The 14,820-nt window shown below is 44.6% G+C and overlaps 1 protein-coding gene across 5 annotated transcripts in view; it reads right to left on the bottom strand.

Moving 5' to 3' along the window:
• TIAM1 (TIAM Rac1 associated GEF 1) overlaps positions 1–14,820 on the bottom strand; it is a 284,561-nt gene that overhangs the window by 66,388 nt on the left and 203,353 nt on the right. For all 5 annotated transcript variants that reach the window (XM_073668317.1, XM_073668321.1, XM_073668320.1 and 2 more), the window contains 5 exons: positions 9,034–9,258; positions 8,291–8,476; positions 4,318–4,464; positions 3,954–4,028; positions 1,060–1,230 (listed from right to left, as the gene is read on the bottom strand). In XM_073668317.1, the coding sequence (XP_073524418.1) occupies positions 1,060–1,230; positions 3,954–4,028; positions 4,318–4,464; positions 8,291–8,476; positions 9,034–9,258 (804 nt within the window). The remainder of the gene's footprint in view (positions 1–1,059; positions 1,231–3,953; positions 4,029–4,317; positions 4,465–8,290; positions 8,477–9,033; positions 9,259–14,820) is intronic.

Below are 14,820 nucleotides of genomic sequence, written 5' to 3'. Positions count from 1 at the left end.
GGATCACTTGCAGCCAATATTTTTCCTTTAGTTCCACTAGGGGGCAGCATTGATTATATAATAACATACGAGCATAATGACCAAAAAAAAAACAGTAGCCAGAAAGCTGCGGACCCCTCTATACAGGCCGGAGCTGGGGGATATAATACGCGGCTTTACCATCTCATGACCCAGCGCATTGACCAACAGCAGCGAGAAGAATGAAGACGATCACTGATCCTGATCAGTGTCCTTGGGAGACCTTTTGCACTCCTGATGACTGATCTCGAGATTAACCCTTTGATCATAGGCTGTGTTTTGTTCACTTAATACAGTGAAGAGCGATGACCAAGAGCGTCGCTCGGCGTGACCTGTCCTGCATTACAAAGATAACCCATCAGTATGAGTGGGCGCAGTGTAATGCTTTATTTTTCCTATGGAGGCGCTGCAGGGAAATTCAGTACTTACTGCAAAGTTTACAACTGATCTCTGGGATCGTAGAACTTCATGATGTAACTTTTGTCAAGGGAAACTTCTAACAAGTAGTGGTGTCAATATTTAGACCCAGGGGAAGAAAAAAAAAAGCTCTTCTTTGGCAAATACCATTTTTATGTCCTTTCTGTCCCCTACAAGGAAGTGAACTCCACGTTCTTTATGAGCTCTAGGGAGCACTTTTTGCTAAAATCATCAGCCCGGGGATTTTATGCAGTATGATGACGCCCCTCTTTGGCAGCGTTGGGATTTTATAAGTGAGAAATAAGTGCACATCTGTGACAAGTAACGCCGCGGGTTCGGTGCAGGGTCATCCGTCCCCCAGATGATGCACGGTCACAGCCAACTCCAGATCTGTGCTCGACTACACAACGTGGTGGCAGCTTGCAGCCGCGCAAAAACCTAATCCACTGAAATCACAGTAATCCAGTTCGCTGCAGCATAAACTGGTGTGCAGACCGAGGATAACACCACCGGCCACGCAGAGCAGGTAATCCGGGAGTGACCAGAGCTCTCCCGCGGCAGCTCCGTCGTCTACTTAAAGTGACCCCGTCTATTTGCACTGATCCATTCACCGTACTGCATTACCTTGCAGATAAAGTCTAAGGCGTCCTTAGCTGTGTCCTCCGGGTGAATTACGATCAGGACAGATTGGTCGTTTGGCAAAGAAACCCAGGAAGGCGTCAGATACTCATGGACCCAGATGTCGGCGTCAGGGTTGTGAGGATGGACGCTGGTCAGGGCCACCACCTCCTCCTTCTGTAGAGACAAACACCGGGGATTACTCCATCATAACGAAACTAGCACAGGGGAAAATCCTGTTACCACTCAGCAGATAAAGCCGCAGCTTTCTCCCCCCTCCTGAACGCTAAATGGGATTATTATAAATTATTATTAAATTAATCTGCAAGATACAGACGCTGGAGACTGGATTCCCTGCTTCGCTACATGGTGACATTTCCAATCACTCAAGGCAGTAAATTGAGGGCTTCATGGTGACTTTCCCACTCACCAAGACTAAGACTAGGACTAGGCTTACATGTTGACATTTCCACTCTAAAAACCATAAGACGAGAACTATACATTGACATTTCCACTCACTAAAAACAGTAAGACGACGACTACATGGTGACATTTCCACTCCCCAAGGACCGTAAGATGACAGCTCCGTAGTGACAATTCCACTCACTAAAAACAGTAAGACGAGGACTACATGGTGACATTTCCACTAACTCAAGGCAGTAACACGAGGACTACATGGTGACATTTCCAATCACTCAAGGCAGTAAAATGAGGGCTATGTGGTGACTTTTTCACTCACTCAAAGTGGTAAGATGAGGACCACAAAGTAAAATTTGCATCCACTAAAAGCCATAAGACGAGGACTATACGGTGACATTTCACTCACTCAAGGTGGTAAGACTAGGACTACATGGTGACATTTCCACTCGCTCAAAGCAGTAAGACGAGGGTTACATGGTGACATTTCCACTCACCAAGGACAGCAAGACCAGGGCTACATGTTGACATTTCCATTCAATGTGGTAAGACAAGGACTACATGGTGACATTTCCACTCGCTCAAAGCGGTAAGACGAGGGCTACATGTTGACATTTCCATTCAATGTGGTAAGACAAGGACTACATGGTGACATTTCCACTCGCTCAAAGCGGTAAGACGAGGGCTACATGGTGACATTTCCATTCAATGTGGTAAGATGATGGCTACATGGTGACATTACCACTTGCTCAAAGCGGTATGATGGCTACATGGTGACATTTCCACTCATCAAGGACAGCAAGACAAGGGCTACATGTTGACATTTCCACTCACTCAATGTGGCAAGACTAGAACTACATGGTGACATTTCCACTCACCAGGGACCGTAAGATGACCGCTCCGTGGTGACATTTCCACTCATTAAAAACAGTAAGACGTGGACTTCATGGTGACATTTCCACTCACTCAAGGCAGTAAAATGAGGGTTTCGTGGTGACTTTCCCACTCACCAAGGACAGTAAGATGAGGGCTAAATGGTGACATTTCCACTCACTCAATATGTTAAGATGAGGGCTACATGGTGAAATTTGCACTCACTAAATACCATAAGACGAGGACTACATGGTGACATTTTCACTCATCAAGGACAGCAAGACGAGGGCTACATGTTGACATTTCCATTCAATGTGGTAAGATGATGGCTACATGGTGACATTTCCACTCCCCAAGGACCGTAAGATGACGGCTCCGTGGTGACAATTGCACTCACTAAAAACAGTAAGACTAGGACTACATGGTGACATTTACAATCACTCAAGGCAGTAACACGAGGACTACTTGGTGACATTTCCAATCACTCAAGGCCGTAAAAATGAGGGCTACATGGTGACAATTCCACTCACCAAGGACAGTAAGACGAGGGCTCCGTGGTGACATTTCCACCCACTCAATGTGGTAAGACTAGGGCTACATGGTGACATTTCCACTCGCTCAAAGACTAGGGCTACATGGTGACATTTCTACTCACTCAACGTGGTAAGACTAGGACTACATGGTGACATTTCTACTCACCAAAGACAGTAAGACTAGGGCTCGGTGGTGACATTTTCACTCACCAAGGACCGTAAGATGGCGGCTCTGTGGTGACATTTCTAAGACGAGGACTACATGGTGATATTTCCACTCACTCAATGTGGTAAGACTAGGACTACATGGTGACATTTCCACTCACCAAGGACCGTAAGATGATGGCTCCGTGGTGACATTTCCACTCACTAAAAACAGTAAGACGAGGGCTACATGGTGACATTTCCATTTACTAAAAACAGTAAGACGACGACTACATACGGACATTTCCACTCGCTCAAAGCAGTAAGACGAGGGCTACATGGTGACATTTCCACTCGCTCCAGGCTGTAATACGAGAACTACATGTTGACATTTCCACTCACCAAGGACCATAAGAGGAAGGCTCAGTGGTGACATTTCCACTTAAGGTGGTAAAACAAGGGCAACGTGGAGACATTTCCACTCACTAAAGACAGCAAAACGGGGGCTACATGGTGACATTTCCACTCACCAAGGACAGTAAGGAAACGACTAAATGGTGACATTTCCACCCCGTGATTAAAACCGTAAGACGAGGGATCCGTGGTGACATTTCATCACATGCACATCATGGTAAAATAGTGGGAATCCGGCGACTTCACTCTAAGGACCGGCCGGGGATTTGGCCATTGTTGGAGCGTCATATGCACAGCTGTGTCCTTCTGATAGACCCTGAATTTGCAGTAATATCGCAATGCTACATTCGGCTAAATGGTTCTCACCGGCTCAATTATGTCTACGGGAAAGATTACATAATGAACAAGGAAAAACTAATGTTTGTGCCCTAAGCGTGTGCCTGGATGGCATTAGATGGCACCACTTACTAATGGCGGAGAGAGTTTATGTGAAGGCTGAGGAGTTGATCAGAAGATTACCTTGTCTTCCGATGTCGTCTCATCAAAGATTCCTTCCAGTGATTTCTTGACAGACTCTGATCCATCATTAAATACCTGGAGAGAAAAAGATTACAGCTAAATGGGATCAACACGCCATTTATCGAGAATAGAAAGTATTTTATAGGTTCAGCAGATTAAAGAGGTGGTGATCTAGGATCGGTCATCAATATAGGATCGGTGGGGGCAAAACACCCGGATGTAAAGGAACCTACGGAGCCGTATCCACACAGCACCGAAACCGCACAGTGCCGCGCACAACAGTTCTCCGCAAGCTAAAAACAGGTCATCAATAGGACAACCAGGGCCTACAAAGAAAATTCCTACTAGGAGGTCATCCTCTTACCTGGTTAATGCTTGGTCTGCCTTGTTTCTTCTTAGAAGACGTGTCAAGACCCCAGAGAGAAGAAAACCGGCTCCTCCTCTTACTGGCCGATCTGGACATCGCTTGCGTTCGCCTCCTGACTCCGGACTCTCCCGTACGGGCGGCCACCTGTACAAAAGCCGAAAATCAGTTCCCAACTTCATGTAAAGAAATCTTTTATCAGATCAAGAAATTATTAGTCCAATAGTCCCCCTCAATTCCTAGATATCATGGCCCATGCACTCCACCCCTCAATTTGTGACCTCTAACGATCGGTTTCTGTTAGATCTTGTAGAATATTAATAATAAAAAAAATACTAAAATAAAAAATAAATATTAACAAAGTGTTACATTTACGGCGTAGTCAGACGGCCGTATAACAATAGCATCGCAAAGCTAGGACTGGCCGGCGGCTCTCCCCACCCAAGCGTGACAGCTTGTATTTCTATCTAGCTGTCACGGTCGGGTCTGGAGAGCCATTGGCCAGTCCGAGCATTGCGATACGATCATCGTCCGTGTTAGAAGGCCGTCTGACTGCGCAATTAAAGTGATCACTCCTTAAAAGGGTACATCCCAAGTTCTATCTTCGCCTGCCTCTCAATTTCCTGCTTGCTGGGGAAGCGAGGTGGCAGTAGAAGCTCATAATGACCATCGGTGTGACCCTGCGCATCTAAACTGTAGGTTTTCACAGAGGCAGTTTTGCCTCTGCAGCTTTGAAGGGTTGTACTCAAGCATTCCGGCCTTCTTCAGAGCAGCATTTGCAATCCCTTGTAAGACCGACCACCTCTGATAGACTGCAGTGGTGGCCAGTAATCTAGGAAACAAATTGTAAACAAAATCCATCCATTGTCGAGAAATGTGAGAATTTTTAATGAAGTAAAATTGCAAAGTTTGTAATTTTAACATTTAACAAAATAAAACGACTCTTTCAAAAAGTGTCAGGACACCATATAGGTGTCCAAGGGGTAATACAGTGCCGCTCACTTAGGCATCAAAAGTGAGCAGTGCCGATGATGTTCCAACCACAACTACAGTGCTGCCCCCTATAAAACCATGTAATACACATCATGGGTGATACTTTCTGCACTTTAAGGGAATATAGTCTCTGAAGAAGTCCCAAGGGAGCGAAAATATAAAATGATCACAGGACATCTCAGCTGTGATCAGTGGCAATCTATTAGAGAACCTAGCAGCAAGTGTCCATTTCTGCTACAGCACCTCCAGAGGAGAAATGAAGAATTACAATGTGTTCGTTGTAACTAGTGACCTGTGTGTCATGTGTACACGTGCAGAAACCTCCAAAGGGGAACACATCTTTGTACAGCCGTAATGAATAGTAGATGCCCTGAGACCTCAATTTTTTTTTTAACAATATTAGAAAGCCCAGACACCCTCCCCTCCCCCCCAAGTTAAAGGGGTATTGCCATCATAGACATTTATAAGTCACAAATGTCTAATAGATGTGGACTCCACCACCAGACATAACCATTTTTTTAGAATAGGGTTTCCTCCTCCCCGATCCTATATGGTAAGGCAGGAGCTGCTTCCAAGTGGACTACAAATGGAGAAGAGGCCACAAAAGTACGTGTCTCGCTCCATTTAATTCTATGGGAGGAACATAAAAAAGCTAAGCAGGTCTACTAGTAGTGTGCTCGACTACCACCCATAGTAGTGGACGGAGGGAGCCGAGGATGTTTTGGGGCACAAAACACGGCAGCTTCCAAAAAGTGGGTTTATGAGTACTACTCCAATGTTGTGGAGGGGACAACCACCAATATTTGCCCCCAAGCATATGGATAGTGTATCTACCACATACATTTCTCACGTGCACCATATGGAAAGTCCTAGGCCATGTGTTTGCCAGGTCCGTTGCTACCATATGGAGAGTCCTGCGATTACAGACCATAAACCTGCATGGAGCATTCATGTGATCTTTTCGCTTTAATGTATCCCACCCACAACCTGTTCTTTTATTGAATCCTCCAGCTCGGTGGGAGAGGCAGCATATGATCGAGTTGCACCCGCCCTGCAGAACTGTTCTTTCCTTTTCCCACACAATATCTATAAAAATGCAGAAGGTGCTGAATATTAAATGTTCTGTAGATCTTCTGCACACACGTGTACAGAGAAGCCGGGCCCCACAACCTGCAGGCTATTTATGGAGGAGAGGTTGGGACGCGGGCGTGCTGCAGGAATCCGGGATAATGGGGCAGATTGCCCGTGGGAGTTACACTGGCAACATAAGTGCCCGTGTTCCTTAACACCTGCTCCTCCTGGCAATCCATCCTGACGACTAGAAGACAGGACACGCTCGATGGTTTTATAACGTTCACATTACCAAACACATCCTGGATTACAAGTATTTGTGGTCATGTTATATTCTTACTTGTGTTAAATTATCAGATTTTCCGGGATTATTTGGCTAGCTAGAATTAATTTTGGGAAAAAAAAAAAAGGTGTTGCAAATAAATGAGTAATTTCAATCTAATGGGTCTCAATGCAAAACCTCTGCCATTAACAATAGGTGCGTCCTTTAGGGACGTGATCTGAGAGCAACATCTTTCTCTGCACTCCTCAATATTTGGAAGCATAACCAAGAGGTGCACAAACTACTGGCGGGGCCAGCCCTCCTCCAGCCAACCAGGCTCATGTTCCACTACCACCTTCTAGAAGCTCACCCCTTTACTCTTTGCGGGACAAGTTGTACTTTTTAATGACACCATCGGTTTTACCATATCGTGTACTGGGAAACGGGAAAAAAATTCCAAGTGTGGTGAAATTGCAAAAAAAAGTGTAAGTGCAAAAAAAAAAAATCTACAGTTTTTTTTTTACCATCTAAGGTTTGCTAAAAATGTTTTTAAAAATGCGACATTTTCCGAGACCCGTAGCGTATCCATTTTGCAGAATCTGGGGCCGGGTGAGGGCTTATTTTTTTGCACGCCGAGCTGATGTTTATACTGATACCATTTTGGGGTCCATCCGATGTTTTGATTGCCCTTTATTGCAATGTTGTAGCGACCAAAAAAACATAATTCTGGTGTTTTGGATTGGATTATATATTTTTTTGTTATATTGATAGATCGGGCGATTCTGAACGCGGCGATATCAAATGTGTATGTGTGATTTTTTTTTTATATTGCTTTATTTTGATTGGGGCGAAAGGGGGGGGGGTTACACTTTTTTTTATTTAATATTTTTAAAAACTTTTTTTTTTTACTTTTTGCAAGCTTCAATAGTCTCCATGGGAGACTAGAAGCTGCAATTGTCTGATCGCCTGTGTGTAGCAGATTCGCTCACTTACTATGAGTGCCGACCTGTGGGCGACACTCAAAGCAATCTGGCAATTACAACCACAGGGGTCTCCTGCAGACCCCGGGTTGTCATACCAACCCATTGGTGGCATATAGATCTGTATAGATCAGCTGTCATGTGCTCAGAAAGGTGCGGGCTCCGGCGCTGAGCAGGGGGATCTGACGTGTATCGTACTATTACGGCACATGTCATAAAGGGGTTAAAGGAAGTCTGCCTTGGCAAAACGTAGTTATAAAGAAAGGTTGCCCTAAGAAGAAGTTCCAGAATACGTGATCCACATTTTAATATGGTGCACCAAGGACGGTACCTGCATGGTCTGGAGCACAGTCCCTAAATTAAGCAGGCCATATAAACCCCCATCATGCTTCTTTCAATGACCGTGCTGATTTCTCTTGCAGTGCAGCAATGTCTCGACTGAACGTGCACATCGGCGCATGCGCAGAGTCGCCTTCCTCCCAAAATTATCTGTGTATGATCCAAAAATGTGACGCTGTGCGCAAACCCGGGATTTCACTGCCCAAACTATACTGCTGCATTGACATGGAGCTCTTCAAAAAAGAGATTCTGCAGCAGCTGAGGGGACACACAGTGAGGTGATGTACATATTAATAGTCTGAGGGGTGTACAGAATTAATCCACTTACTAAAGCATGAAAAGAAGACACGGAGAAGATTCCCAGGCGCCCCATGGCAACTTTAGTTGGCCGGCTTGCGAACGCCAGTAAACGTTTTGGGTTTGGCAGCTCGCCTCCCTGAAGGCTGGCGAGATAGCACCGGTACCGGAACAAGTCCATCTGAAACTGCTCGAGGTTCTGCTCCCAGACAAAGATCTGCAAGGAAAAAATTAATTAAAAAAAAAAAAATCAGATATTGGAGTTTTTAGTGCAACTTTTTCCGTTGTCCTTCATCAGGAGCAGAGCAAAGCTTAGGAGGACACCTGTAGCTGAGATCAGGCACAGTCGCTACCCTTTTTTGTTTTTTTCCCAACGTATGCCACATGCCCAAACACGAAATCCTCATTATCTGGGACATTTTCAGCAAACATAAGCGGTATTAAAAGTAAACACATTTTTGACAAAGGTTAATATGTTGCGCTGAACTTATTGTAGGTGCTGTCTATTACGAGTCGTCTGCCCGGAGGCTCGGGTACAGAATGTCAAGTATGGAGAGGAGTCGCAACAGATTTAATTAGGTATAAACATGTCAACATGTAAATTAAAGCGTATATGTTCACCGTATGAGCAGCCAGTTTTATTGCTCCCAAGCGTCTAAACTAAAAATCGTTTTGTGTACACAGCCCCAGTGCAGACCAATCGATCTCCATGTGAAAGACTATTAGCAATCCTTCCTCAGTGCCCACAATTAAGCCCATAACATTTTTATTCACCTGGTCCAGGATGGTTTTCTTCTTCTTGGCGTCAGTCACTGAGGAAAGCTGCATTTCTCCCATCTTCTTCATCTTCTCATCCATGTCGATCTTTTGCTCCAACTTTTTGATTTCGGACTTGAGGAGTTTCACCGTGTCCTCCTTGTGGTGCTGTCTGGCCACGGTGGTGGCACATGCGGAATGGATGGCAGTGATCCAGTTCTCTAGCTCTGTCTGACTGCTCGTCTGCAACAGGGTGAAAAAAAAATAAAAATTTATGTCCATGTCAATTTTAGTAATCAATGTTAACATTTTTGAATGAGATTGCCTCTTCACAGACAACCCCTTTAACATTAGTCTTGGTAATGAATAAGAAGAAAGCTCTCAAAATGACACAACCCCTTTAAAATGGTGACTATATGCCCTTTAAAGAGGACCTGACACTTGCCACATATGTCACTTTTATACGCTGATTTAAATGCCGCTGTTCTCCCGAATCCGGCAATGTTTTTCTTTTGTCCCTACTCCTCTCCGTTCCTGAGATACAGCTACTTATTCCCTGTATAGAAATGGAGTCTTTTTAGCCAAGTGGGCATGATCCTCCTCTTCTCTATGGGCGTAGTCTTGAGTATTCCATCCCACTTGACTAACAAGACAAGAGTAGCTTTATATACAGGGGAAAAGGGGTCATATCTCAGGAATGAAGAGGCGCAAGAACAAAAGAAAAACATCGCCGGATTCAGGAGAACAGCGGCATTTACACTGAGTAAAAAAGATGCACATTTATGGCAAGTGACAGGTCTCAGTAAGCTCACACATGTGATTAGTAACTAACTCAGATGTATTAGTGTATTATCTAGAATAAAGTCTTAAATCTATTTCTTAGTCCAGAATTTTAGTGTCTCCACCGTATGTTATATTATATACTGCAGCTCTGCCCCTTCAGCTTGGCTTCTGTATATAAGCACAAGCCCACCACACGCTCAGTGGATTTCCATTAGAGCAAGGACAGGAGGATTATAAAGTACAGCAAGCAACTGAACCAGCAGCATCTCCCACAGACATACTGCGAGAAATAAACTTCTTTAAAAGGGATGGGCTAGCTTCAAAGCGATTTCATTTTTTTTTCCTTTAAGCGGTCAGATTATGTGATGTCTAAACCCGCCGCCGTCATAGCACACGGGATATTATCTCCACTAGTTATGCATTACCTGGTGTTGTGGTTGGTAATAGACAATGATAGGCAGCATTCTGTGAATGGAGAGTTTTTAATGAGTCGTTAGCAAATGTTTGACCAAGGTGGCGTCCAGGTCTCCGAAGAATGCCACGAGGCGGGCTAAAAATACTACACCTAGTCTCTATATCCGCAAGACCAATCTGTACAGATCAAGTGAATGTCTTTGTCCCTTTGCTAACCCTACTGAGATTTGGCATGGGGGGTCATCTAAAAGAGTGAAGGTAAACGTGCAGATACATTTTAAAAGGGAACCTGTCAGGACGATTTTACTACTGAAACTAAAAACGGTATGGTTGTGTAGGTCTTCAAAAAAAAACAATGATACCTGTCTTGTAGTGATCCGATATCCCAGTGCTGAGAAATAAAGCTTTGCTTGGAAGTGCACTAGGGGCGTGTCAATAGATTCCAAGTGCAAAGACACGCCCCAATGCATACCCAGGCTAATTTACATGTGACTTCAAAAGGCTGATTTCTTAGCGCTGGCACATCAGATCACTACAAGACTGATTATATTTTTTATTATAGTCCTTCAGGCTTATGCTTCATCTTTGATCTACTGCATTGACGTAATTTGTTAAAATGTCAGGACTATTTTACTACAGTGGTATGACTGTATAGGTCCCAGTACAACAATAAAATTAGATCACGATCATGTAGTGATCCGAAGAGCCAGCACTGAGAAATTAAGCTTAAAAATCAAAAGCAAATTAGCTTGGGCATGCACTAGGGGCGTGACTATGCACTAGGGATCTACTGACATGCCCCTAATGCATTTCCAGGTTAAACTTTATTTTTCAGCGATGGCACATTGGAAAACTACAATATTGTGAAAAGAACACTCCAAGATATTGCGCAGGATTAACAGAACTCAGACACACAGAAGTAAACCATTTTGGTAACGAGATCAATATTCAAAGCTTAAAACCAATAAAACTTAAAGGGAATGCTTTAAACAGTTTAACAGTTTCCATATGGAATGCGTATAAATGATGAGTGAGTGTACGTACATTACTTATCCTGTATTATACCCCAGAGCTGCACGCACTATTCTGCTGGTGCAGTCACTGTGTACATACATTACTGATCCTGTACTGATCCTGAGTTACATCCTGTATTATACTCCAGAGCTGCACTCACTATTCTGCTGGTGCAGTCACTGTGTACATATGACGCGCCCCCTGGGCCGTGTGTGTAGGGGAATACCCGGAGCCGGGCCTCAGTGAGATGCTGGGGGTTGCAGTCTCCGTGGCGGCGACCCGGTCCGTGCCCAGGGCGGTCAAACCAGTGGGGATAGTCTATACGTTCTGAATGTCCGACTACGCCACCCGTGGATTGCGGTCAGAGTGAACCGCCGCTGCAAGGCAGACCGCTGAGGCTGGTGTCGTGGGCGCAGCAGAGTGTAGTATAACTCCCCACGGGCGGAGTATAACCTCAGGGCAGCAAGTGGGGATGTTGGGAGTGATGGTGCGCGGGAGTAATGATTCAGAGTCTCTGTAATGCAGTTCAGGATCTTTACTCACAGTTCTTTATCCGAGTTACTTCACCTGGTCATAACGTCCCGCGTCACACTGTGCTCACCAGGTAAGGGGCTCGGCCAACTCCCAGATAACTTTGGAGCGCTTCACAGGACCCCCTTTGTGTGTCCTTCCTCTGGCCTGTCATACCCCACCAGTGTCCACGCTTCTGTCCGGCTGCCTGGGGCATTGGTGGGTAAACGTTGGCCTCCGTTTCCCTGACCCTATGTGGTGCCTTCCTAGCGGGTGTAGCGAGGGGCTGCGCCACGTAAAATGTCACAGCCTCCGGTTTCTAGCTGAGGGTAGTTCCCCACCTCCACTAGTTTCGGGGACCGGTCTCCCCCTTTGGTCTGACCCCTCCACGCAGGCAGATTCGGGCGTGTGGCGGCTACCAGCCGGTCCACACCCCTGGGGTCCCTTTGTTCCTTGTTCCTGGAGCCTTCTCCGCTCCTCTTCCTTCCTCTTCCTCTCCAGGCTTGGGCCTCAGTTACTAGGCCCGCCTCTGGACCAGAGCTCATGCAGAGCCTCTGCTCCTGGTCCCTTCTCCTCAGACTCAACCCTGATCTAAGATGGTGCCCACCTTATATGCCTCCCTCTAGGTGCACCCAGGAACTACTTCCTCCCTGCTCCTGCACTACAGGGTTCCCCCTTCCTCGGTGCTCCCTCCCCCCACTCCAGCCAAAGACAGGGACTGTTGTGCTCTGCCTGGAGCATATTGGTCGCCCTGCCCCCCGGAAATGTGGTGTAATGCATGCAGGTGTCGAGGTCCTGATCCACACTCCATCCTTACCTGAGAGTGAGATATCGCACATCTGGATGAGATGCAATACCTCTGTAGCAACCGATCCCTCGGGGTGCTACACATACATTACATTACTGATCCTGAGTTACATCCTATATTATACTCCAGAGCTCCACTCACTATTCTGCTGGTGGAGTCACTGTGTACATAAATTACATTACTTATCCTGTACTGATCCTGAGATACATCCTGTATTATACTCCAGAGCTGCACTCACTATTCTGCTGGTGCAGTCACTGTGTACATAAATTACATTACTGATCCTGTACTGATCCGGAGTTACATCCTGTTTTATACTCCAGAGCTGCACTCACTATTCTGCTGGTGCAGTCACTGTGTACATAAATTACATTACTTATCCTGTACTGATCCTGAGATACATCCTGTATTATACTCCAGAGCTGCACTCACTATTCTGCTGGTGCAGTCACTGTGTACATAAATTACATTACTGATCCTGTACTGATCCTGAGTTACATCCTGTTTTATACTCCAGAGCTGCACTCACTATTCTGCTGGTGCAGTCACTGTGTAAATACATTATACTATTTATCCTGTATTGATCCAGAGTTACAAGTGGTCTTTTACCTCCAGAGCTGCACTCACTATTTTTCTGCATTTCAATGGAGAAATCAGAAAGTTTCTCATGTAACAAAGCCATAACAGCTTGTCCAATCATCTCTACATGAAAAAAAAACGAATGCAGCTCTGGACTATATAGAATACAGACCAACTCCATATCAGTATAAAATTCAGCATTTTATATGGATTAATACTCTGTGGAATTGTGTTTAAGGTTATTTATAAAAGATCAGTTTTCTGTAAGAAAAATACATTTTTTAGCTTCACCTCTGTACATTTGTGGGCAAAAGTTTTTGTGACTAACAAATTTTTGTTTTCGAGTTTGCTGCTTCTGTATTTTTATCTTTTAGTCAGATGTTTCTATTGTTAGTAAAGTACAATTATAAGAGTTTCACAAAGTTTTACAATTTTTACAAATACGTCAAGTTTATGTAACAACTCGATATTTACAGAGCTGACCATATTTTCAGGACTTCTGCCCTTTGCCCTGGCAGCTGGATAGCAGCTTCTGTGCCAAATCCTGATTGATGACTGATTAATCAGTGCTTGGAGTTCATCACAATTTGTTTTTTTGTTTCTCTGCTTTTTGAGGATTGACCACAGGTTCTCAACGGGATTGAGATCTGGAGAATTTCCTGACCATGGACCCAAAATTTCGATGTTTTGGTCCCCAAGCAACTTGGTTATCACTCTGGTCTTGTGACATGGTTTCCATCATGCTGGAAAAAGCATTGTTCATCACCACACTGCTCCTGGATGGTTGGGAGAAGTTGCTCTTGGAGGATGTTTAGATCTCATTTTTTATGTGTTTTTAGGCAAAATTGTGAGTGAGCCCCTACATGGATGACAAGGCACCCCCACATGAATGGTCTCAGAATGCTTTACTGTCTGTTTGACACATAGCGTAGCGTAGTTTCCCATCATACGAAGGTGACCTTGTCATGGTTGATGGGCACACATAAATTGGCCAAATTATGCGCAAAAAACCTTCATTTTTCAAAGTGACATTAGTCTAGATACAATATTTCTTATATTTTCATGTATGGAGTGCCGAAGTTCTTTTTGCAATTGAGATTACTCTTTTCTTCAGAGCACCCGAATAGACCAGTGAGCGACCCCTCTATTTTTTCTATTAATCATTTTTGGGATCCCGCTCCTGGAGCATTGCAGCAGGTACGTGTTCACACTATTAGAAGTTTGACAGCCTTTTTTCTGACCATGTGTCCCTCCCATTCAGTCACAGGTGGTTTTAACTAGCTCTACCAGCCCATACATTGTAGGTTAAAAGCCCAAGCAAAGACATATTGTCCATACAGGCTTACAGCCCAAGAGTGGCATATCCAGTGGTAGCGTAGCGTAGTTTCCCATCATACGAAGGTGACCTTGTCGTGGTTGATGGGCACACATAAATTGGCCAAATTATGCGCAAAAAACCTTCATTTTTCAAAGTGACATTAGTCTAGATACAATATTTCTTATATTTTCATGTATGGAGTGCCGAAGTTCTTTTTGCAATTGTTTGACACAGGAGTCATGGTAGCGCTCATCTTTTCTTCTCCGGACAATTCTTCTTCTAGATGTCTTAAAACAGTCTGAAGTGGTTTCATAAGAAATAACTTTCCCACGCACTGTGCAGCCAAATCCTTGTACTTTCTTCAGAATGTTAGTCTGGT

The sequence above is a fragment of the Phyllobates terribilis genome, unplaced genomic scaffold (assembly GCF_046119375.1).
Source record: "Phyllobates terribilis strain yellow unplaced genomic scaffold, ASM4611937v1 Scaffold_2__4_contigs__length_985480577, whole genome shotgun sequence".
In the NCBI taxonomy this organism is placed as follows: domain Eukaryota; kingdom Metazoa; phylum Chordata; class Amphibia; order Anura; family Dendrobatidae; genus Phyllobates; species Phyllobates terribilis.
The sequence above is the reverse complement of the archived record's forward strand: the minus strand, read 5'-3'. Positions and strand labels throughout refer to the sequence as shown.